The sequence below is a fragment of the Amblyomma maculatum genome, chromosome 3 (assembly GCF_055883805.1).
Source record: "Amblyomma maculatum isolate TAMU_Amacu chromosome 3, ASM5588380v1, whole genome shotgun sequence".
In the NCBI taxonomy this organism is placed as follows: Eukaryota; Metazoa; Arthropoda; class Arachnida; order Ixodida; family Ixodidae; genus Amblyomma; species Amblyomma maculatum.
In genome coordinates this window covers 145,824,715-145,848,566 of record NC_139346.1, presented here as the reverse complement: position 1 = coordinate 145,848,566, position 23,852 = coordinate 145,824,715, and the positions used below count along the sequence as shown (strand labels likewise).

The 23,852-nt window shown below is 48.0% G+C and overlaps 1 protein-coding gene and 20 non-coding genes across 21 annotated transcripts; all 21 read right to left on the bottom strand.

The window, feature by feature from the left end:
* Window positions 1-2,282: 2,282 nt before the first annotated feature.
* On the bottom strand, window positions 2,283-3,554 carry LOC146196318 (uncharacterized). The gene has a single exon (XM_084596960.1). It carries the CDS (start codon window positions 3,468-3,470, stop codon window positions 2,283-2,285), a length of 1,188 nt encoding a protein of 395 aa, XP_084453086.1. The 5' UTR covers window positions 3,471-3,554.
* A 47-nt stretch (window positions 3,555-3,601) lies between these two features.
* Window positions 3,602-3,673, bottom strand: TRNAT-CGU (transfer RNA threonine (anticodon CGU)). Its single transcript has one exon. It is a non-coding gene; the product is annotated as a tRNA-Thr (tRNA).
* Window positions 3,674-3,747: 74 nt separating this feature from the next.
* On the bottom strand, window positions 3,748-3,819 carry TRNAT-CGU (transfer RNA threonine (anticodon CGU)). The gene has a single exon. It is a non-coding gene; the product is annotated as a tRNA-Thr (tRNA).
* A 74-nt stretch (window positions 3,820-3,893) lies between these two features.
* On the bottom strand, window positions 3,894-3,965 carry TRNAT-CGU (transfer RNA threonine (anticodon CGU)). Its single transcript has one exon. It is a non-coding gene; the product is annotated as a tRNA-Thr (tRNA).
* Window positions 3,966-4,039: 74 nt separating this feature from the next.
* Window positions 4,040-4,111, bottom strand: TRNAT-CGU (transfer RNA threonine (anticodon CGU)). The gene has a single exon. It is a non-coding gene; the product is annotated as a tRNA-Thr (tRNA).
* A 74-nt stretch (window positions 4,112-4,185) lies between these two features.
* TRNAT-CGU (transfer RNA threonine (anticodon CGU)) lies at window positions 4,186-4,257 on the bottom strand. Its single transcript has one exon. It is a non-coding gene; the product is annotated as a tRNA-Thr (tRNA).
* Window positions 4,258-4,331: 74 nt separating this feature from the next.
* Window positions 4,332-4,403, bottom strand: TRNAT-CGU (transfer RNA threonine (anticodon CGU)). Its single transcript has one exon. It is a non-coding gene; the product is annotated as a tRNA-Thr (tRNA).
* Window positions 4,404-4,477: 74 nt separating this feature from the next.
* Window positions 4,478-4,549, bottom strand: TRNAT-CGU (transfer RNA threonine (anticodon CGU)). Its single transcript has one exon. It is a non-coding gene; the product is annotated as a tRNA-Thr (tRNA).
* A 74-nt stretch (window positions 4,550-4,623) lies between these two features.
* On the bottom strand, window positions 4,624-4,695 carry TRNAT-CGU (transfer RNA threonine (anticodon CGU)). The gene has a single exon. It is a non-coding gene; the product is annotated as a tRNA-Thr (tRNA).
* A 74-nt stretch (window positions 4,696-4,769) lies between these two features.
* TRNAT-CGU (transfer RNA threonine (anticodon CGU)) lies at window positions 4,770-4,841 on the bottom strand. The gene has a single exon. It is a non-coding gene; the product is annotated as a tRNA-Thr (tRNA).
* A 74-nt stretch (window positions 4,842-4,915) lies between these two features.
* TRNAT-CGU (transfer RNA threonine (anticodon CGU)) lies at window positions 4,916-4,987 on the bottom strand. Its single transcript has one exon. It is a non-coding gene; the product is annotated as a tRNA-Thr (tRNA).
* A 74-nt stretch (window positions 4,988-5,061) lies between these two features.
* TRNAT-CGU (transfer RNA threonine (anticodon CGU)) lies at window positions 5,062-5,133 on the bottom strand. The gene has a single exon. It is a non-coding gene; the product is annotated as a tRNA-Thr (tRNA).
* A 76-nt stretch (window positions 5,134-5,209) lies between these two features.
* Window positions 5,210-5,281, bottom strand: TRNAT-CGU (transfer RNA threonine (anticodon CGU)). The gene has a single exon. It is a non-coding gene; the product is annotated as a tRNA-Thr (tRNA).
* Window positions 5,282-5,354: 73 nt separating this feature from the next.
* On the bottom strand, window positions 5,355-5,426 carry TRNAT-CGU (transfer RNA threonine (anticodon CGU)). Its single transcript has one exon. It is a non-coding gene; the product is annotated as a tRNA-Thr (tRNA).
* Window positions 5,427-10,873: 5,447 nt separating this feature from the next.
* TRNAT-CGU (transfer RNA threonine (anticodon CGU)) lies at window positions 10,874-10,945 on the bottom strand. Its single transcript has one exon. It is a non-coding gene; the product is annotated as a tRNA-Thr (tRNA).
* Window positions 10,946-11,019: 74 nt separating this feature from the next.
* TRNAT-CGU (transfer RNA threonine (anticodon CGU)) lies at window positions 11,020-11,091 on the bottom strand. Its single transcript has one exon. It is a non-coding gene; the product is annotated as a tRNA-Thr (tRNA).
* A 75-nt stretch (window positions 11,092-11,166) lies between these two features.
* On the bottom strand, window positions 11,167-11,238 carry TRNAT-CGU (transfer RNA threonine (anticodon CGU)). Its single transcript has one exon. It is a non-coding gene; the product is annotated as a tRNA-Thr (tRNA).
* Window positions 11,239-16,354: 5,116 nt separating this feature from the next.
* On the bottom strand, window positions 16,355-16,426 carry TRNAT-CGU (transfer RNA threonine (anticodon CGU)). Its single transcript has one exon. It is a non-coding gene; the product is annotated as a tRNA-Thr (tRNA).
* Window positions 16,427-22,534: 6,108 nt separating this feature from the next.
* On the bottom strand, window positions 22,535-22,606 carry TRNAT-CGU (transfer RNA threonine (anticodon CGU)). Its single transcript has one exon. It is a non-coding gene; the product is annotated as a tRNA-Thr (tRNA).
* A 76-nt stretch (window positions 22,607-22,682) lies between these two features.
* On the bottom strand, window positions 22,683-22,754 carry TRNAT-CGU (transfer RNA threonine (anticodon CGU)). The gene has a single exon. It is a non-coding gene; the product is annotated as a tRNA-Thr (tRNA).
* Window positions 22,755-22,829: 75 nt separating this feature from the next.
* On the bottom strand, window positions 22,830-22,901 carry TRNAT-CGU (transfer RNA threonine (anticodon CGU)). The gene has a single exon. It is a non-coding gene; the product is annotated as a tRNA-Thr (tRNA).
* Window positions 22,902-23,852: the final 951 nt, after the last annotated feature.

The window sequence follows — 23,852 nt, the reverse complement described above, 5'->3', positions numbered from 1 at the left end:
AAGCCATGCACATTCTCATCTGACATAATTTTTAGACAGAATGGTTCGAGATACAGGGCAAACAACAACGGCGACAAAGGGCATCCTTGTCTAACTGAAGAATGAACAGTAATGCTTTCACTGAGTTGCTTATTAATAATGATGTTTGCCGTACAACCAGCATATGCCATTTTAACACCATCAAAAAGAACGCGGCCAAAATTCACATGTTCAAGGATAGAAAACAAGATATGGTGACTAACGCGGTCAAAGGCTTTTTCCATGTCTAATTGCAACATGGCAACAGGTTTCTCAAATGAATCACAGCATTCTAGAATACTACGTGCTACATGAATGTTTGTATGTATCGTTCGACCTTTTATTCCGGACGTTTGGTGCGGGCCAACAATAGACTTTATTACATTCTGCAATCTCCGTCCTAAAACCTTCATGAAAATTTTATAGTCTACATTTGTGAGACTTATGGGCCTATAAGCTTTTACTGATTGTCGCCTGGTGGGATCATCACTCTTCGGTATGAGAACAATGTGGGTTTTTCGGAAAGACGGAGGCATCATGTGGGTTTCATACATTTCTTGAATTATTCGGTGCAACATATACGCCATATCACTCTTGAAGGCTTTGTAGAAAGCTGCGCCAAGCCCGTCTGGTCCCGGTGCCTTTTCAGAGCTCAACTCGTCAATAGCACGCTCGATTTCAATAACGCTAATGGGTGCCTCTAGGTTAAGCTTAACTTCATCCCCTAGTATTGGCAACAGCGACAAAAATTCTGACTCAAAGCCATCTTGCAAGTTTGCCTCGTGACCCAGCAGTTTTTCATAATAATCAACAAACGCGCGCTCAATAGTCTTGAAATCGCGAGTTATTTTTCCCTCGTAGACTATCTCTTTAATCTCATTCTCGACGGCATATCGTTTTTCGTCACGTAGGGACCGCTTTGTTGGCGACTCACCTAGCCACAACCGCTCTGCGCGTGCGCGTATGATAGCACCTTTGTATTTTTCCTTATCTATCAGCTCTAGTCTATTTTTTGTTTCTTTTATTTGATGCAAACTGGCCTGGCTGTGCGTTTTCTAGCCGCAGAAATGAATTTAATCGGCTTTGAAGTTCTTTTTCCTCCGTTTTCTCGTTATGTCGTAGTGCACACGCTCTTTCGATTGCGCTCATTTTTATTTCTTCTTTGAAACGCTCCCATTTCTCTATAACGTCCCTATTGTCGCCCATAAACAAACTATCAAGTTTTTCTTGTACTGTACGCGCGAAACTTTCATCACTAAGCAGCTTTACATTTAGTTTCCAAAGGCTCCAGTTGAAATTAGACCTCTTGGGCTTAGTTCCTACTGTAAACATCACCATGCAATGGTCGCTGAATGCGATGCTTTTAACCAAGTATTCACTAATCATTGGCACCAAGATAGCCGACACATAAGCTCTGTCGAGTCGTGCGTGGCTGGCTTGTTGGAAGTGCGTGAACTGAGGACGGATTCCTTCTGACAGAGCACTCTCAACGTCTTCGAGATTGTGCTCTTGGACGATTGAGCTCAAAAGCAACGAACTTTGATCCCGAATGATCGCGTTAGTAGCTCTGTCCTCGGGCATACACACGCAATTGAAATCCCCAAGAAGGATCGTATATCTGGTAGAGTTCAAATAAGGTTCAATATTTTTGAAGAATGCTTTGCGCTCATTTTCCTTATTTGCGGCATACACACACAGTACGCGCCACTGTAAATCAAGATATGAAAAATCACACATAACAAAACGTCCAGTATTACACACTACACTACTTCAACAATACCTAAAGAATTGCGGATGAAGATAGCACACCCTCCCGATGTACCAACAGAATGGCATACACATACACTGTACCGATTTCTAAACGGTTCGACCATGCGGCTTGTCTGAGCTTCACTGTCGACCTTAGTCTCTTGCACTGCTATCATGTCCAAATCGTTGTCCAGCATGAGGCGACTCAGTTGATACTGACGTCGCCTCGCTGCAAGGCCTCTTACATTAAGCATAGCAAATCGAAGTGTTGCTTCAGGTTGAGCTGCCATTTCGTTGATAAACACAAGATAACCAAACCGCTCGGTGTTCACCTTCTACCGTATTATACACAGATGAGGAATACAGGAAACGTTCTCGCTTACGAAATTTCGAGTCCACTCGAGAGGTGTGCGGGTCGTCCGGCGTGAACTGACTGAACGTCAGCACACCCTCGCTGGCAGACCCGTCGTGAGTCTCCCCTCGTCCTTGAGTCAATTCGGGGCGAGCCATTTTTTCTACGTCGGTGTAGTCGTCGCCGGCTTTCTGTCCGGCGGGATGTTGGGCTTCGGGCGAAGCGTCGCCCGACGCTGTCCTGGTGTTTTGGGAGGTGGTTCGTCGGCGCTGGGGGAAGAAAGACACGAATCTTCAACACAGGCCTTGTCATGGGTCCTCTTTGTTGGTGCCACGTTCGTGGATGATTGGTCGTAGTCCATACCTCCTTCGATAACTGCGGCATTTTCTCTCATGCTTATAGTGCCATGGCTACCTTCTCGATCGGATGCCCCACCAGTCTCCGCTGCACCTGCCTGAGCAGGCTCAGAGGCGCGGTCTTCACTACACTTTACTGCCCCGCCCCCAGTGTCATCCGTATCCTTGTCATTTGACTGCGGTGTGCTCGATTCGGTACTCGCAGCTTCCTCGGCTTCAACCTCGTCCATGACGAGCTGCGAGGCGTCTTGCCTTGTTATAGACCCTGTGACATTTGCATAGGTCTTGACACAGTCAGTTTCAAGATGTCCGAAGCGGCGGCATAGCGTACAACGAGGAACTTTGCACTCTCGTCGGACATGTCCTGTGGTATGGCACCTCAGGCAAAGTGGAGCTCTGCCGGAAATGACTATGAGGACCTGTTCTCCAGCAATGCGCAGCTGGTGCGGCAAATCATCAATTGTCACACCAGGCTTCAACTTCAAGGACACTGACCGTGTTGAGGAGCCTTTGTCCAGCACACCTTGTACGCGCCAGCGTTCCTTGGCAATTTCTGTGACTGTGCCGTAGGGAGCCAGGGCAGTCCGCACATCTTCATCGGGAACGTTGTATAAAATCCAGTGGACTTTCATTCTAACATCCTGGTCACCAGGGTCAACAACAATGCACCGACGGTCTTTCACGGCTAGTTCACGGCAAGACAGCAGCTGCTTCATTCCATCGTCACTCTTGAACGTAATGGCCCAAACGTGATTCATTTGGTACGCCCCCAAGGCGATAACCTCGGGGAGCAGTCCCAACTGCGCCAGTGCGTCGCGAAAACTCTCGACCTTGTATGGTCTCGCTCTCACATCGGCGCGCAAAAAAAGAGTATTACATACAATACGAACTGTTGGAAGCCGGGGCAAAATAACTTCGTAAGCTTGGTCACCTGAGCAAGAAAACCTGTTTCCGCGACCCATTTGGGCCGCTGTAACCGCTCCTACGGAGCCCATGATGCACACGTCCGTTCGCTAGCGAAGCCGGAAGTGCTTCCCTGAGCTATAGCGGCCAATGAACGACACTTTCATTCAGTCTGACCGAACGGTATTATTCTTCTCTATTACAAAAGTAAAAGTAGAATGAGTGCCACCAGTGAGGATTGAACTTACGACCGCTGGTTTACGAGACCAGCGCTCTACCACTGAGCTATAGCGGCCAATGAACGACACTTTCATTCAGTCTGACCAAACGGTATTATTCTTCTCTATTAAAAAGTAAAAGCAGAATGAGTGCCGCCAGTGAGGATTGAACTCACGACCGCTGGTTTACGAGACCAGCACTCTACCACTGAGCTATAGCGGCCAATGAACGACACTTTCATTCAGTCTGACCAAACGGTATTATTCTTCTCTATTAAAAAGTAAAAGCAGAATGAGTGCCGCCAGTGAGGATTGAACTCACGACCGCTGGTTTACGAGACCAACGCTCTACCACTGAGCTATAGCGGCCAATGAACGACACTTTCATTCAGTCTGACCAAACGGTATTATTCTTCTCTATTAAAAAGTAAAAGCAGAATGAGTGCCGCCAGTGAGGATTGAACTCACGACCGCTGGTTTACGAGACCAGCACTCTACCACTGAGCTATAGCGGCCAATGAACGACACTTTCATTCAGTCTGACCAAACGGTATTATTCTTCTCTATTAAAAAGTAAAAGCAGAATGAGTGCCGCCAGTGAGGATTGAACTCACGACCGCTGGTTTACGAGACCAACGCTCTACCACTGAGCTATAGCGGCCAATGAACGACACTTTCATTCAGTCTGACCAAACGGTATTATTCTTCTCTATTAAAAAGTAAAAGCAGAATGAGTGCCGCCAGTGAGGATTGAACTCACGACCGCTGGTTTACGAGACCAGCACTCTACCACTGAGCTATAGCGGCCAATGAACGACACTTTCATTCAGTCTGACCAAACGGTATTATTCTTCTCTATTAAAAAGTAAAAGCAGAATGAGTGCCGCCAGTGAGGATTGAACTCACGACCGCTGGTTTACGAGACCAGCACTCTACCACTGAGCTATAGCGGCCAATGAACGACACTTTCATTCAGTCTGACCAAACGGTATTATTCTTCTCTATTAAAAAGTAAAAGCAGAATGAGTGCCGCCAGTGAGGATTGAACTCACGACCGCTGGTTTACGAGACCAGCACTCTACCACTGAGCTATAGCGGCCAATGAACGACACTTTCATTCAGTCTGACCAAACGGTATTATTCTTCTCTATTAAAAAGTAAAAGCAGAATGAGTGCCGCCAGTGAGGATTGAACTCACGACCGCTGGTTTACGAGACCAACGCTCTACCACTGAGCTATAGCGGCCAATGAACGACACTTTCATTCAGTCTGACCAAACGGTATTATTCTTCTCTATTAAAAAGTAAAAGCAGAATGAGTGCCGCCAGTGAGGATTGAACTCACGACCGCTGGTTTACGAGACCAGCACTCTACCACTGAGCTATAGCGGCCAATGAACGACACTTTCATTCAGTCTGACCAAACGGTATTATTCTTCTCTATTAAAAAGTAAAAGCAGAATGAGTGCCGCCAGTGAGGATTGAACTCACGACCGCTGGTTTACGAGACCAACGCTCTACCACTGAGCTATAGCGGCCAATGAACGACACTTTCATTCAGTCTGACCGAACGGTATTATTCTTCTAGATTATAAAAAGGAAAAGCAGAATGAGTGCCGCCAGCGAGGATTGAACTCACGACCGCTGGTTTACGAGACCAGCGCTCTAAAACTGAGCTATAGCGGCCAATGAACGACACTTTCATTCAGTCTGACCGAACGGTATTATTCTTGTCTATAAAAAGTAAAAGCAGAATGAGTGCCGCCAGTGAGGATTGAACTCACGACCGCTGGTTTACGAGACCAGCGCTCTACCACTGAGCTATAGCGGCCAATGAACGACACTTTCATTCAGTCTGACCGAACGGTATTATTCTTCTCTATTACAAAAATAAAAGTAGAATGAGTGCCGCCAGTGAGGATTGAACTTACGACCGCTGGTTTACGAGACCAGCGCTCTACCACTTTTTTTTTTCTTTATTGCCTGACTTTGACACAAATACAACGCACTGGAAAACAAAACAACAGGAACAAAGGAATAATATATGTACACAAAGCTAGTTCGCGTTGCCTATCCCCCACTGAGGGGCAGGCATTGTCATTTTAAAATTTCTTGAGCACCGTCAAAGGTTCCAGCTTTGACAGCCACTCAGGAGCACATGGTTGCAATTTAAGCACGTCGAGCCATCGCTGCACACTTTCACGGAAATACATGCGGGCTGGCCGTGCATCTGGATCGCAGTGATAACCAGCCATTCGTGCGCGCCATATACTGTGGAGGCACATTAACATAACCTGGTCTAACGGCATATCATCGTGGTTATCCAATGGCAAATACCTAATGCCATGGGAATCAAGTGGCAACTGTTTTTTAATTGTCCTTTGCAGAACATCCCACAAATATACCCCCTCCCAGCAATGCAAAAAGACGTGATCTATTGTCTCTGGCTGTTTGCAGATGAGACATTGGGCCCCCCACGGTAGGAAAATACCATTTTCCTCCATAAATGATTTTACACTCAAAGTACCGGTATGTAGCATAAAGAAAAAAGTTTTAGCTCCCGTAGCAACTTGCATTTTCTTTACGCGTTTTAATACATTACTTCCTGTGCCTCCATAGTATAAAGCTCGGTACAAGGGCACCGGGAACACCACTTCACAAACATCCTTGTATAATGTTCTCCTGTTAACATTACTCAAATACTCTTTCGAAAAACGTGCGCTTAAGAATTTCACGCTCAAAACAATTTCCCTAAAGAATCCAAAAAGAGATCCCGGCATACATTGCGTATAAACTACGAAATCAGACAACGCTCGACCAAGTCTTTGTTGACACACTGTGCGCAGGAATGGATCACTGGCATCCCTGAAAAACATAAACCGGTTGACAATCTGTCGCACAAACAAATGACCCAGACCAAGCCCTCCATGCATCACCTGCCGGAACAAATTTGTCCGACTGCACCTCTCCCAGCTCGAGGCCCAAACAAACACCGCAAAAACTCGATGCAATTTTTGCACATTTACACGGGAGCAATGCAACACTTGCATTACATACCATAACTTACTAATTAAAAACAGGTTGCAAACTGCGGCTCTTGCAAATGTTGATAATTGAGCGCTTTTCCATTTCTCCGCTTTTTCACGGGTTTCTCTGACCTGCTCTAGCCAGTAAGGCTCGCTTTCCTTGTAAAATTCCAAGGGCACACCGAAGTACTTTGCAGGCGTTGTAACCCACGACACATTAGCGAAAGTGTCGGGGGTCAGCTGCCAGTCTCCGTGCCAAAATCCCAGGCACTTACCCCAGTTAACTTTACTCCCTGTGACTTTGCTAAAATGTTTTACCACCTCCACTGTCCTCTTTATACTCTCCTTATTCACACAAAAAACCGCAACGTCGTCTGCGTAATGCCCCGCCGGGGTGGTGCAGTGGTAAGACGCCCGACTACTGTGCCGGAGTTCCCGGGTTCGAACCCGACCACGGCGGCTGCGTTTCGATGGAGGCGAAACGAAGAGGCGTCCGTGTGCTGTGCGATTTCAGCGCACGTTAAAGATCCCCAGGTGGTCGAAATTACTCCGTAGCCCTCCACTACGGCTCCCCTTTCTCTCTATCAACTTTCACTCCCACCCTCATCCCTTCCCTTACGGCGCGGTTCAGGTGTCCACAGAGCAAGTGTGACAGATACTGCGCCTTTCCCTTCATATGAACCAACCAACCAACCAACCATCGTCTGCGTAAGCCAGCAATTTGACTTCTGACTCCTGCAGTCGAAAACCATCAATGTCATTGTTTTGTAGGATGCTTAAACACAATGTTTCAATATAAATGCCGAACAAAAGAGGGCTGAGGGGGCAACCTTGGCGCACCGAACGTCGTACGTTGATGGGGGCCCCCAGTGACTTATTGACAATTAATCTCGTAGTGCAGTTACGGTACGCCAAGGCCACTCCCTCTCGAATAACAGAGCCGACATTAACATGGTCTAATATACTGAACAGAATAGCATGCGCCACACAATCAAAAGCTTTCTCCAAGTCCAACTGCAGTAAAGCAACACACGCATGAGTTGCATCGCAGCATTCGAGCACACTTCTCGCTTTGTGAATGTTCTGAAAGATGGATCGCCCTTTGATACCGCACGTTTGGTGAGGGCCCACTAGTTCGCATATAACCGTTTGTAGTCTGCCAGCAAGCACATTCATATAAATCTTGTAATCAACGTTTGTCAGAGCAATGGGCCTGTAAGACGACAACTGCCTAAGCTTATCTGGTTGGTCAGTTTTCGGAATAAGTACTGTGTGCGACGATCCGAAAGACGCAGGCAGTGCCTTCAGCTCATACGCTTCATTAAATAAGGCACACAACAAAGGAGATAGCTGTTGCTTGAACGCTTTATAAAAAGCCGCACTCAGGCCATCAGGCCCGGGTGATTTCCCAGGGTTTAAATTTTCTATTGCCTGCTGCACTTCTTTTTCGCTTATTGGCCGCTCCAGTCTTTCTTTTTGTTCGTCATCAATTTTTGGCATCGCGTCAAGAAAGGATTCTTTAAAACGGTCCAAATTAACCTCTCGGGACGAAAATAGCTCTTCATAATACTCCCGGAAAGCTTTCGCGATTCCTTCGTTATCGGTTTCTGTGCGTCCTGCCCAATCTACCTCTGCCACGTGATTTCGCCTTGCATTTGCTTTTTCTATTCCCAACGATCTTTTTGTCGGCGTCTCATCCATGGCCAATTTTTCCGCTCTCGCACGCGCCAGTGCTCCGCGATAACGGTCTTCGTCATTCAGTTGAAGTCTTTGTTTTATTTTTCTAACGTCGTCCATGTATAACCCTGGCGTGTTACACTCCAGGGCTAACAATTTATCTAGCAAAGATCTTAAATGCATTTCATTTTGTTTTTCTTGAAACCGTATGCAGCTGGCCTTTTCTATAGCTTTGATTTTAATTTGTTGCTTACACAGTTCCCATTCTTGACCCAGTTCGTGGGTGTCCTCCTGACAAATATTACCAATTTCTTCTTCTACTAGTCTGGTGAATTGCTCGTCATTCAGCAGTTTATTATTTAACTTCCACAATTCCCAATTAAAACTGCTACCTCCCTTTCTTGGTCCAATTATACACTGAACCATGCAGTGATCTGAGTACGTTACCGCCAAAACATAATAATCCTGGCATTTTGGAGCCAGTTCTGCGGCCACATAAATTCTGTCAAGGCGGGCGTGGCTAGCACCCTGAAAATGCGTATACTGAACCCGTCGCTCGCTCGTGAGACACTCTGCAACGTCTTCCAGTGCAAACTCGTCAATCAAGCGCGAAAGCACCTCTGTGCTACGATCCCTAAATGTACGAAGGCTAGTTTTGTCACCGGAGCTCAGTACACAATTGAAATCCCCCAGAAAGACAAGTTGCTTATCCGTGTTTAAATACCCTTCAACAAAATCAAACAAAGCAGCCCTCTCATCAACTACCGTAGGTGCATATATATAAACAGCACGCCACTCAGCCGAGCAAAAACTAAAATCGAGGACCACACCCCGACCCGACGGAAAAGAAGCATGCGACTGCACTACAAGACCCGGCAACTTCTTCACAAACAGGACGCATCCAGCAGAAGTACCGACTGCATGGCTGACAACTGCGTAAAACCGCGACGTGAAACGTTGCACCATGCTCTCGGTCTCTTGTTCACCCTCGACTTTTGTCTCTTGAACTCCAAGTATATCGATGTCATTTTCATTTAAAAGGCGCAGGACCTGGCTCTGCTTCCTTTTTGCTGCTAGACCTCTCACGTTAAGGGTCGCAACCTTTAGTGACAGTACATAAGCCATTTTCTTAGAGTGAAAAGAGGCCAAGAGCTTGGTGCTTACCCTTCACGTCTAGCATGGCGCTAGACGCTTTCGTTGACGCCAGAGCCATGAGGTTGGACTGGCAGACCTTGTGACGGGGGCGGCTTTTCGGGAGCTCTCCTGTCCGTCGAGACATTCGGTCTTGGTTTGAAGGTCGCCCTCCTCCCTATTGGCGTTTTTATCGGCGGCTCGTCGTTGCTAGCTGCCTCTGCCTCATTCGTCTCACTGGCGCTCCCGTCGTGGGCACGCTTCGCAGGGCCCTGGACGTTGGTCGCTCGGCCGCTGCTCCCTTCGAGGGTCCCCCGTCTGCCCGCAGACTCCGGAAGTTCAATTTTTGAGCTCTCGGCATCGCTCACCGTTTCTTTCTCCGACGGTCCGTTGCTTGGCAGTGCCACTTCCCTGTCTGGTCCACCGAGCATCTCGTCGCCACCCCCCGGGGGCACTAACATGCCTGTCGTTGCTGCCATCCTCTCATCCTCTCCGACCCCTTTTGCGGCCTCCTCCGTCTCTGCGACGTCCATTCGGTGTTCCGTCATGTCCGCCCTCGCTGTTGGTGCAGTAGCCACTGCATACGTTCGTACGCAGTCTTCCTCCGAGTGGCCAAACCGCTTACACGTCGCACACCGCGGAATCTTACATTCCCGGCGCACATGACCGGTCCCGCGGCAGCGCAGGCACTGCATGGGCCGCCCAGGCACCACAACAAGGGCCAACTCCCCTGCTACTCTTATCTGGTGAGGCAGATCTTCTATCTTCATCCCAGGCTTCAACTTCAGAAGCACGGTTCTCGTTGTTGAGCCCTTTTCGTGCACTCCCTGGACTCGCCACCGCTCACGGGTCACTTCCGTCACCTCACCGAACGCCGCAAAAGCTGTTCGGATATCCTCATCCGCCACGCCGTGCAACATCCAGTGGAGCCGTAGCTTCACCTGTTGGTCCTCCGGGTCAATGACGATACACCGTCGACCTTTCACTTGAAGCTCCTTGAATGCTAGCAGCCGCTTGGTTGCTTCCGTGCTGTTCAAAGTCACCGCCCAGACATGGTTTATTTGGTAAGCCCCCAAGGCCACCACGTCTGGGAGCGTATCAATCTTGGCCAGGGCGTCCCGGAAATCTTCAACCCTGAAGGGTCGCACTCGTACGTCACCGTGCAAAAAAACTGTGTTGAAAACAACACGTCCGGTGGGCAGATGCGGCAAAATAATCTGATATTCCTTGTCGTCGTTTTCCTCAAGCCTGTTACCGCGGCCAGCCTGGGCCGCAATCGCCGCTCCGCCGGAGCTCATCATTCTGCGTCCGTACACGCCGGTGGCCGGAAGTAGAATGACCAGCGCTCTACCACTGAGCTATAGCGGCCAATGAACGACACTTTCATTCAGTCTGACCGAACGGTATTATTCTTCTAGATTATAAAAAGGAAAAGCAGAATGAGTGCCGCCAGTGAAGATTGAACTCACGAGCGCTGGTTTACGAGACCAGCGCTCTACCACTGAGCTATAGCGGCCAATGAACGACACTTTCATTCAGTCTGACCGAACGGTATTATTCTTGTCTATTAAAAAGTAAAAGCAGAATGAGTGCCGCCAGTGAGGCTTGAACTCACGACCGCTGGTTTACGAGACCAGCGCTGTACCACTGAGCTATAGCGGCCAATGAACGACACTTTCATTCAGTCTGACCGGACGGTATTATTCTTCTCTATTATAAAAGTAAAAGCAGAATCAGTGCCGCTAGTGAGGAGTGAACTCACGACCTGTGGTTTACGAGACCAGCGCTCTACCACTGAGCTATAGCGGCCAATGAACGACACTTTCATTCAGTCTGACCGAACGGTATTATTCTTCTCTATTATAAAAGTAAAAGCAGAATGAGTGCCGCTAGTGAGGATTGAACTCACATTCTACTTCCGGACACCGTAGTGAACGGTCGCAGGATCATGTGCTCCAGCGGAGCGGCGATAGCGGCCCTTTCCAGCCGCGGAAACAGGCTCGACGACATGGACGATACCGAGTATCAGATTATTCTGCCAACTTTGCCCACCGGACGCGTTGTTTTTAACACGCTTTTTTTGCACGGCGATGTGCGAGTCAGGCCATACAGGGTCGAGGATTTCCGCGACGCCCTGGTCAAGGCTGGTGCGCTCCCCGACGTTGTGGCGTTGGGGGCGTATCAGATTAACCATGTTTGGGCGGTCACGTTAAGCAGCACCGAAGCAACGAAGAAATTGGCGGCTTTCAAGGAAATCGAAGTTAAGGGACGCCGTTGCCTCATTATTGATCCCGAAGACCAACAGGTGAAGTTGCGACTTCACTGGATGTTGCACGGTGTGGCAGACGACGACATCCGGACGGCTTTTGCTGCGTTTGGGAATGTGACCGAGGTGACCCGGGAAAGGTGGAGAGTTCAAGGCGTCAAGGAGAAGGGGTCCACCACGAGGACTGTGCTCCTCAAATTGAAACCCGGCATTAAGGTCGACGACTTGCCTCACCAGCTGCGAGTTGCCGGAGAGCTAGCCCTTGTCGTGGTGCCTGGGCGAGCGATGCAGTGCCTGCGCTGCCGCGGTACCGGTCACGTTCGACGTGAATGTAAGGTACCGCGTTGTCCAAAGTGTAGACGCTACGGACATGACGAGGCTGCCTGTGTGCTTTCGTACGCTTCGGCCGCGGGACATGGAACTGCGGAACGGTCGGCGGAGCTCACAATGGACGTGGTCGAGGCGGAGGAGGCGGCGAAGGGTGCCGGAGAGGTGCGAACGAAGACACGGGAGACGGATTCATCGGTGGACTCGGCAGAAAGCGGCAAGGCTGCGAGGGATGTGGGGAGAGCGGACTCTGCACCTGAGCTCACTATCAATGAGGAAGGCACGGCACTTGAGCCGGCAAATGGTATGGAACAGGATAATGGGGAGGAACACTCGGACACCAGTGCTGTTCGTAAGCCAAGCGTCCCAGCCCCAGCCAAGCGATCCCACACACAGTCCGAACCTGAAGGTAACCAGGTGTCAGCCCCCAGCGTCGACGAGCCACCAGCAAAAACGGGGCAATCCCGGCGGTCCACGCTACGTCCGCGGCCAAACATATCGTCAGAGAGACGGGCAGCGGATAAAGTGCCCCCGCTGCCGGGTCAGCCGCTCGCACCGGACGGGGATGGATCCAACGACGGCGTCTAGCAACGCGCTAGACGGGAAAGGTAAGCACCATGCTTTCGGTCTCTTCACCCTTGATGAAAATGGCGCCCGAAACCACCTTAAGAGTAGCCACGTTAAACGTCAGGGGATTGGCAGGCAAAAAGAAGCAGAGCCAGGTGCACCGGCTCTTAACTGACCACGATATTGACGTGCTTGCCGTGCAAGAAACTAAGGTCGATGGGGAGGAAGAGACCGGGAGCATGGTGCGACGTTTCACGGCTAGATTTTACGCCATTGTTAGCCACGCAGTTGGAACATCGGCCGGGTGTGTATTGTTCGTCAAAAAGCTGCCTGGTCTGGTTGTAAAGGGCTACTCCTCATGCTCTTCTGGACGGTGTGTAGTGGCTGATTGTGTATACAGCGGTGTTGAGTGGCGCATTATTTGTGTGTACGCTCCTAACTGTGTGGAGGAAAGAACAGTGTTTTTCGAGAATGTTATGCAGCAGTTAAGTACGGAAAGGCAGGTAGTATTGCTGGGCGATTTTAACTGTGTACTGAATGCTCGAGACAAAACCAGCACACGCGGATTCAGAGACAAGAGCACTAAAATGTTATGCCAGGTAATAAGCGAATGGAATATGGAGGATGTGGCTGATTGCTTGGAAGGACCGCGTGCCGTTCAGTACACGCACTTCCAAGGTTCTAGCCACGCGCGTCTGGACAGAATTTACGCGTCGCTGGATTTGATTCATTCATGCAATGAATACCGAGTGGTGCCTATGACATTCACGGATCACTGTTTGGTGCAATGCTTATTCGGCACCAAAAAACGAAGCAATGCATTTAGCTGGGAGTTATGGAAATTCAACAACAAATTGCTTAAGGATGATGCCTTTAGACGCGTGGTATTGAATGAATTGATTAAAGTGAGGCCAGGGACTTGGCTCGAAATCTGGAAACAGTGGGAGTTGTGCAAGGAACAGATTAAAATTAAAGCCATTGACAGATCCAGTTGCCTGGTGTACGAGAAGAAAATTACAGAAACCCAGCTTAAGGCTTTGCTCGCAAAACTACACGAACAGGAATGTAAGGCACCCGGCAGATGGATAGAGGATATTCGAAAAATAAAAGAACAGATTAACTTGATAGAAGAAGACAGATACCAAGGAGCGTTAGTGCGTGCAAGAGCGGAAAAATTGGCCATGGATGAGACGCCGACAAAAAGATCGTTGGGAATAGAAAAAGCAAATGCAAGGCGAAATCACGTGGCAGAGGTAGATTGGGCAGGACGCACTGAAACTGATAACGAAGGAATCGCGAAAGCTTTCCGGGAGTATTATGAAGATCTATTTTCGTCCCGAGAGGTTTATTTGGACCATTTTAAAGAATCCTTTCTTGACGCGATGCCAAAAATTGATGACGAACAAAAAGAAAGACTGGAGCGGCCAATAAGCGAAAAAGAAGTGCAGCAGGCAATAGAAAATTTAAACCCAGGGAAATCACCCGGGCCTGATGGCCTGAGTGCGGCTTTTTATAAAGCGTTCAAGGAACAGCTATCACCTTTGTTGTGTGCCTTATTTAATGAAGCGTATGAACTGAAGGCACTGCCTGCGTCTTTCGGATCGTCGCACACAGTACTTATTCCGAAAACTGACCAACCAGATATGCTTAGGCAGTTGTCGTCTTACAGGCCCATTGCTCTGACAAACGTTGATTACAAGATTTATATGAAGGTGCTTGCTGGCAGACTACAAACGGTTATATGCGAACTAGTGGGCCCTCACCAAACGTGCGGTATCAAAGGGCGATCTATCTTTCAGAACATTCACAAAGCGCGAAGTGTGCTCGAATGCTGCGATGCAACTCATGCATGTGTTGCGTTACTGCAGTTGGACTTGGAGAAAGCTTTTGATTGTGTGGCACATACTATTCTGTTAAGTATATTAGACTATGTTAATGTCGGCTCTGTTATTCGAGAGGGAGTGGCTTTGGCGTACCGTAACTGCACTACGAGATTAATTGTCAATAAGTCACTGGGGGCCCCCATCAACGTACGACGTTCGGTGCGCCAAGGTTGCCCCCTCAGCCCTCTTTTGTTCGGCATTTATATTGAAACGTTGTGTTTAAGCATCCTACAAAACAATGACATTGATGGTTTTCGACTGCAGGAGTCAGAAGTCAAATTGTTGGCTTACGCAGACGACGTTGCGGTTTTTTGTGTAAATAAGGAGAGTATAAAGAGGACAGTGGATGTGGTAAAACATTTTAGCAAAGTCACAGGGAGTAAAGTTAACTGGGGTAAGTGCCTGGGATTTTGGCACGGAGAATGGCAGCTGACCCCCGACACTTTCGCTAATGTGTCGTGGGTTACAACGCCTGCAAAGTACTTGGGTGTGCCCTTGAAATTTTACAAGGAAAGCGAGCCATACTGGCGAGAGCAGGTCAAAGAAACCAGTGAAAAAGCGGAGAAATGGAAAAGCGCTCAATTATCAATATTTGCAAGAGCCGCAGTTTGCAACCTGTTTTTAATTAGTAAGTTATGGTATGTTATGCAAGTGTTGCATTGCTCCCGTGTAAATGTGCAAAAATTGCATCGAGTTTTTGCGGTGTTTGTTTGGGCCTCGAGTTGGGAGAGGTGCAGTCGGACAAATTTGTTCCGGCAGGTGAAGCATGGGGGGCTTGGTCTGGGTCATTTGTTTGTGCGACAGATTGTCAACCGGTTTATGTTTTTTAGGGATGCCAGCGATCCATTCCTGCGCACAGTGTGTCAACAGAGACTTGGTCGAACGTTGCCTGATTTCGTAGTTTATACTCAATGTATGCCTGGTTCTCTGTTTGGATTCTTTAGGGAAATTGTTTTGAGTGTGAAATTCTTAAGCGCACGTTTTTCGAAAGAGTATTTAAGTAATGTTAACAGGAGAACATTATACAAGGATGTTTGTGAAGTGGTGTTCCCGGTGCCCTTGTACCGAGCTTTATACTATGGAGGCACAGGAAGTAATGTACTAAAACGCGTAAAAAAAATGCAAGTTGCTCCGGGAGCTAAAACGTTTTTCTTTATGCTACATACCGGTACTTTGAGTGTAAAATCATTTATGGAGGAGAAGGGTATGTTCCTACCGTGGGGGGCCCAATGTCTCATCTGCAAACAGCCAGAGACAATAGATCACGTGTTTTTGCATTGCTGGGAGGGGGTATATTTGTGGGATGTTCTGCAAAGGACAATAAAAAAACAGTTGCCACTTGATTCCCATGGCATTAGGTATTTGCCATTGGATAACCACGATGATATGCCGTTAGACCAGGTTATGTTAATGTGCCTCCACAGTATATGGCGCGCACGAATGGCTGGTTATCACTGCGATCCAGATGCACGGCCAGCCCGCATGTATTTCCGTGAAAGTGTGCAGCGATGGCTCGACGTGCTTAAATTGCAACCATGTGCTCCTGAGTGGCTGTCAAAGCTGGAACCTTTGACGGTGCTCAAGGAATTTTAAACGTGACAATGCCTGCCCCTCAGTGGGTGTTAGGCAACGCTAGCTACCTTTGTGTACATATATTATTCCTTTTTTTCCTGTTGTTTTGAGTTCCAGTGCGGTGTATTTGTGTCAAAGCCAGGCAATAAAGAAAAAAAAAAAAAAAAAAAAAAGAGGATTGAACTCACGACCGCTGGTTTACGAGACCAGCGCTCTACCACTGAGCTATAGCGGCCAATGAACGACACTTTCATTCAGTCTGACCGAACGGTATTATTATTCTCTATTATAAAAGTAAAAGCAGAATGAGTGCCGCCAGTGAGGATTGAACTCACGACCGCTGGTTTACGAGACCAGCGCTCTACCACTGAGCTATAGCGGCCAATGAACGACACTTTCATTCAGTCTGACGGAACGGTATTATTCTTCTCTATTATAAAAGTAAAAGTAGAATGAGTGCCGCCAGTGAGGATTGAACTCACGGCCGCTGGTTTACGAGACCAGCGCTCTACCACTGAGCTATATTTTTTTTTCCTTATTGCCGTGAAACACAAAACAAAAATACACATGATAAAACACGTCAACTACACTTGAGCTAACGCGTACGCGGCTAAAATTTTTTCAGGTTCACCAACTCATCAAATAGACATTGCCATTGTGGTGGATCCTGCTGCATCCTGAAAGTTTCGCGTATATACACCGCACTTTCAATGAAGTTTTCACGCGCAGATCGTGTATTTATATCTGCGTGACGCACCTGCATTCGTGTTTTCCACAAACTATGGAGGCCAAGAAGCATAATTAAATCATAAGGTGCATCATCGTTCTGCACTGGTAGGAATGTGATACCTTACGGAGTTAGGGGAAGTTCCTTTTTAATTGTCCTTTTGAGGACGTCTCATAGAAAGACAGCATCCCAACACTGTAAGAAGACGTGTTCAATTGCCTCCGGTTTTTTGCACAACAGGCAATTTGTTGTCCATGGGACGAAGATACCTTTTTCATTCAGCCAGGTTTTCACAAGGAGCGTATTAGAGTGAAGCTTGAAAAGGAACGTTTTAGCAGATGGCCTCACGGGCATCTTCTTGAGTCTTTTCAAAACGTCCTGCCCTGGGCCTCCACAGTGTAATGCCCGGTAAAAAGGCACCGGCAGCATCACGTCAATGAGATCTTTATACAGTTTTTTTCTGGTAACATTGAAAAGGTAATCAAAAGAAAACCGCACTTCCAGCAACTTGCACGAAAAAACAACCTCGCGCAGGTAGCCAGTCACAGTACCAGGCATGCTTTCACATGACACAATCCATTCAGGGAGCAGCCTCTGCAATCGCACTTGCATCACAGTTCTTAGAAAGGTATCTTTTTGATCACGCAGGAATATAAATCGCGAAAGCACTTGACGCAAGAACAAATGGGCAAGGCCAAGGCCGCCCCTTTTAACAGAAATAAACAAATTCGTCCGGACGGTTTTTTCCCATGTGGATGCCCAAATAAAAACCGAAAAAACGCGGTGCATTTTCTGAATTGAGGTTCGTGAGACACACAACACATTCTTGAGGTACCACAGCCTCGAAATAAGAAAAATATTGCAAATAGAAGCGCGCGAAAACATTGAGAGTTGCCTTCCTTGCCAGGCATCCGCTTTTTTTTTTCGCTCTAAATGTTTCTTCCATCCAGTGCACGTTGGGATCTTGATAACATTCTAAAGGCACGCCTAGATATCGTGTTGGGAGAGGAGACCATCGCAGCTTACAGAAGAAATCAGGTGTCACGTCCCAATCACCGTGCCAAAACCCAGAGCTTTTCTCCCAATTGATCTTGCATCCGGTTTGATCACAAAATGTTTGGACGACACCAGTGACTTCACAGATGCTCTTTCTAGTTGCGCAAAACACTACTATGTCATCAGCATATGCTAGCATTTTCACGTGTGCTGATTGCAGCTTGAACCCTAAAATGCGATCGCTATCAATGATAGCCAAGCAAAGTGGCTCTAAATACAGTGCAAAAAGCAGGGGTGAGAGCGGGCAGCCCTGCCTTACCGATGAACGTACTGCGATGCCGTCAGTCAGTTCACCATTCACTATAATACGGGTCGTGCAGTTCGCATACGCCATTTTAACACCCTCCACTATGACGTCACCAAGGTTAGAATGGTCCAAAATGGAAAACAGAATTTCGTGAGAAACACGGTCAAAGGCTTTCGCCAAATCTAACTGCATCATGGCTATCTGACCACCGAGTGCATCAACACATTCTAGTACGGTTCTTGCGACATGTATATTCGTGGCAATGGATCGACCCTTGATGCCACACGTTTGATGAGACCCAACCAATTTCTTTATTACGCTTTGCAGTCGTTTTGCTAAAACCTTCATGTACACCTTGTAGTCAACATTGGTGAGGCTTATCGGTCGATATGACCCCACCAACAGTCGTTCATAAGCTTCAGTGATTACACAGAGCATAAACTGAGCCGCATACTGCTGAAAAGTTTTAAAGAAGGCAGCGCTTAGACCATCCGGCCCAGGGGCCTTCCCAGTTGTCAGGTCATCTATTGCAGATACTATCTCCTGCAACGTTATCGGTGTTTCTAGGCGCGCTTTACTTTCGTCATCCAGTGCAGGCATCAGTCTTAGAAAATCTGTTAGAAAGCCGCCTACAGTCTCAAGCTTAGTGCTAAGCAGTTCTTTGAAGTGCTCTGCTACCGCATGCTGAATATCTTTAGCATCTTCTGTGATATGGCCGGCATACCTTATACTCCTTATTTCTTTCTGGCAGGCGTATCTTTTCTCGTCTGCTAGCGCTCGTTTTGTCGGCTCCTCTCCTGCCCAAAATTTTTCAGCCCTTGCACGTATGACAGCCGCTGTGTATCTTTCGCTGTCGATTGTTTCCAACTCACTTTTTTTCTCTCGTATTTTACTGGCGAAATGCCCTAGCACAGAACTTTCCATGCTAAAAAAAAACTGGAGTTGTTCATTCAGTTCTTTTTCTTTTCCTTTCTCTTTATGCCGCACCTTACTGCTCTTTTCTATGGATTTCAATTTGAGCCACTCTTTGAAGCTGTCCCATTCCTCTGCAAAACTTACTGGTCGTATAGCAAGACGATTTTCAAACTCGGTCTTAACTTCCGTAAGGAACTCTTCATCGGCGAGAAGTTTGGCATTCATTTTCCATAGGTACCAGTTAAAGCGCGATTTCTTTCCTTTGCGACCAAACACTGCACTCACGAGACAATGATCGCTGAAAGACACAGGTTTGACCTCATATGCAGTACATAGGGAAACAAGATCTACCGAGGCATACACCCTGTCCAATCTAGCATGGCTGTCTCACTGAAAGTGCGTGAACTTTGGCTGGTTTCCAGTGGAGAACACACTACCAACATCCTCAAGGCCATACTCATGCACAAGTGCATTCAACAGCTCGGAGCTTCTGTCTCTTCGAGGTTTACACTTCGCCGCTCGGTCCACAGCTGCGCACACACAGTTGTAGTCACCAAGTACAAGCAAGATTTTGTCAGTCTTCAGCCACACCTCAATGACTCAAAAAACAATTCACGCTCACATCCTGAATTGGGAGCATATACACAGACAACACGCCAGCATAAATTAGAGTAGGTGAAATCGGTAACCAAAAGCCGACCGCTTGGACAGGCAAAAACGGACTCTACGCTTACTCCCAGCGTGTTGCGTATAAATAAAAGGCATCCACCCGATACACCAACAGAATGGCATACACACACATAAAAGTTTGTTTGAAAAGAAGCCACCATACGGTCAGTGCTTTCTTGGCTCTTCCAGCTATGCAGGTAGCGGGAAGAGCCAGCTATGCAGGTAGCGGGTTTCCAGCTCACCTTTAATCTCTCGTATTTTACTGGCGAAATGCCCTGGCACAGAACTTTCCATGCTAAAAAAAACTGGAGTTGTTCATTCAGTTCTTTTTCTTTCTCTTTATGCCACACCTTACTGCTCTTTTCTATGGATTTCAATTTGACCCACTCTTTGAAGCTGTCCCATTCCGCTGCAAAACTTACTGGTCGCATAGCAAGACGATTTTCAAACTCGGTCTTAACATCCGTAAGGAACTCTTCATCGGCGAGAAGCTTGGCATTCAGTTTCCGTAGGTGCGAGTTAAAGCGCGATATCTTTCCTTTCCTACCAAACACTGCACTCACGAGACAATGATCACTGAAAGACACTGGCTTGTCCTCATATGCAGTACATAGGGAAACAAGATCAACCGAGGCGTACACCCTGTCCAATCTAGCATGGCTATCTCGCTGAAAGTGCGTGAACTCTGGCTGGTTTCCAGTGGAGAACACACTACCAACATCCTCAAGGCCATACTCATGCACAAGTGCATTCAACAGCTCGGAGCTTCTGTCTGTTCGAGGTTTACACTTCGCCGCTCGGTCCACAGCTGCGCACACACAGTTGTAGTCACCAAGTACAAGCAAGATTTTGTCAGTCTTCAGCCACACCTCAATGACTCAAAAAACAATTCACGCTCACATCCTGAATTGGGAGCATACACACACACAACACGCCAGTATAAATTACAGTAGGTAAAATCAGTAACCAAAAGCCGACCACTTGGACAGGCAAAAACGGACTCTACGCTTACTCCCGGCGTGTTACGTATAAATAAAAGGCATCCACCCGATACACCAACAGAATGGCATACACACACATAAAAGTTTGCTTGTAAAGAAGCCACCATATGGTCAGTGCTTTCTTGGCTCTCAATCTTTGACTCTTGCACACCTGCTATATCTATATCATTATCCAAAAGGAGGCGACTGAGCTGGCATTTTCGCCTTCTCGCTCCCAGCCCTCTGACATTCAAAGTAGCTACGTGTAACGGCGAATTAAGCTTGAGAGTCATGTATTAGAAAGAGACGCCCGTACCCGCATGGTGCCTACCTTCATGGTTGCGTGGCCTATGCTTCTGAAGAACAGCGGCGTATGTGTGCATGTAATGTCCTCCCAGCAGAACATCGGGCTGTATTCAAACGAAGTCCATGCACCGTCTTTCATTTTTTTTTTCACACACGCCCCTCTTGGTTGCAGAATGTTCCTGACGCTGGTCGGTTGGCAGCCGACCCACAAATCGTTCAGGGCACCACAAAACTACGGAGGCGGTTTCCCCGCCTGCCGCGTGTCGGCCGAGAAGTTCGGCTTTGGTCGCAAAGTTGCTCTCCGGATGCCCGCAGTTTTCGGCGGCGGCTCACCACAAACACCGCCAGGCAGCTGAGTCTCCTCGACGCTTTCCTCGTGCGGACGTTTCGCGGCAATTAAGGCTGCTGTCTCCGGCCCAACCTCCATGGCATCAGTACAGGAAGGCTCAGTACTGAGATGGTCCTCAGCATCAGAAAATTTGATTACGTCTTCTGACGCTTCCTTTGACGCGCTTTCATGGTCCTGGGATGAAACGTTCAAGACATGCAGAGTTTCATTCTTTTCATTTGAGACCGTCACCTTATTCTTCTTTAAAACCGTCATGGAAGGCGCGTCCTGTTTCGTTGACTGACCTCTAATGTCAGCAGCCTCCTCCGCATCCTCCTCGTCCATAATTATCTTGGAAATCATAATTGTCCATAATTAACTCGGACGAGTCTTCGCTGGTGCCAGGTCCGGCAATGCTAGCGTAGGTACGAGCACACTGGCTGTCTTCATGCCCAAACAGTCGACAGGTTCCGCAGCGAGGAACCCGGCACTCTTTGCGGATGTGACCCGCACTCCGGCAGCGTAGGCACAAGGGGGTCTGCCTGGCACAATCACTAGCGCCAGCTCGCCGCTAACATTCAACTGATGCGGCAGGTCGTCGAGCTTCAAGCCAGCTTTCAGCTTCAGCGTGACGAGTCTAGTTGTGGAGCCCTTTTCTAGCATACCTTTAACACGCCAGCGTTCCCGGGAAACCTCCGACACCTTTCCGTACGGCGCAAATGCAGCACGAACATCCTCGTCTGGCACGTTGTGTAGCAGCCAGTGAAGTTTGATTCGCACGTCCTGGTTCGCCGGGTCAATTACCAAGCAGCGATCGTTTTTTACACACAGCCCACCTACACTTACAATCTTGTTCACCGCTTTAGTATTTTGAGAGTTACGGGCCAGACGTGGCTCATCCGATACGCCCCCATTGCGATAACGTCGGGGATTAGCGAGTGTTGCGCTAACGCATCCCGGAGATCTTCCACCCGGTACGGGCGGGCCCTGATATCGGCATGCAAAAAAACGGTATTCAAAACAAACCGACCGGTTGGCAGTGCAGTCAAAACAACCTGGTAAGTATTGTCCTGTTCAGCAGTCCTGTTACCGCGGCCTGCCATGGCCGCTGAAGCCGCTCCTGAGGAGCCCTGCATCCTGCGTCCGTTCACTGGCGTGGCCGGAAGCAGAATTACTGAGCTATAGCGGCTTGTGAATGGCGGTTTTACTTCGCTTGAACGAATCGTGTTATTTTTCTCGAGCAAAAAAGGAAGGCAGTGCATAGCCGCCAGTGAGGATCGAACTCACGACCGCTGGTTTACGAGACCAGCGCTCTACCACTGAGCTATAGCGGCTTGTGAACGACGGTTTTACTTCGCTTGACCGATTCGTGTTATTTTTCTCGCGCAAAAAAAAGGAAGGCAGTGCAATAGCCGCCAGTGAGGATCGAACTCACGACCACTGGTTTACGAGACCAGCGCTCTACCACTGAGCTATAGGGGCTTGTGATCGACGGTTTTACTTCGCTTGACCAAATCGTGTTATTTTTCTCGAGCAAAAAAAGGAAGGCAGTGCAATAGCCGCCAGTGAGGATCGAACTCACGACCGCTGGTTTACGAGACCAGCGCTCTACCACTGAGCTATAGGGGCTTGTGAACGACGGTTTTACTTCGCTTGACCAAATCGTGTTATTTTTCTCGAGCAAAAAAAGGAAGGCAGTGCGATAGCCGCCAGTGAGGATCGAACTCACGACCGCTGGTTTACGAGACCAGCGCTCTACCACTGAGCTATTTTTTTTTTCTTTATTGCCTGACTTTGACACAAATACAACGCACTGGAAAACAAAACAACAGGAACAAAGGAATAATATATGTACACAAAGGTAGCTAGCGTTGCCTAACACCCACTGAGGGGCAGGCATTGTCACGTTTAAAATTCCTTGAGCACCGTCAAAGGTTCCAGCTTTGACAGCCACTCAGGAGCACATGGTTGCAATTTAAGCACGTCGAGCCATCGCTGCACACTTTCACGGAAATACATGCTGGCTGGCCGTGCATCTGGATCGCAGTGATAACCAGCCATTCGTGCGCGCCATATACTGTGGAGGCACATTAACATAACCTGGTCTAACGGCATATCATCGTGGTTATCCAATGGCAAGTACCTAATGCCATGGGAATCAAGTGGCAACTGTTTTTTTATTGTCCTTTGCAGAACATCCCACAAATATACCCCCTCCCAGCAATGCAAAAACACGTGATCTATTGTCTCTGGCTGTTTGCAGATGAGACATTGGGCCCCCCACGGTAGGAACATACCCTTCTCCTCCATAAATGATTTTACACTCAAAGTACCGGTATGTAGCATAAAGAAAAACGTTTTAGCTCCCGGAGCAACTTGCATTTTCTTTACGCGTTTTAGTACATTACTTCCTGTGCCTCCATAGTATAAAGCTCGGTACAAGGGCACCGGGAACACCACTTCACAAACATCCTTGTATAATGTTCTCCTGTTAACATTACTTAAATACTCTTTCGAAAAACGTGCGCTTAAGAATTTCACACTCAAAACAATTTCCCTAAAGAATCCAAACAGAGAACC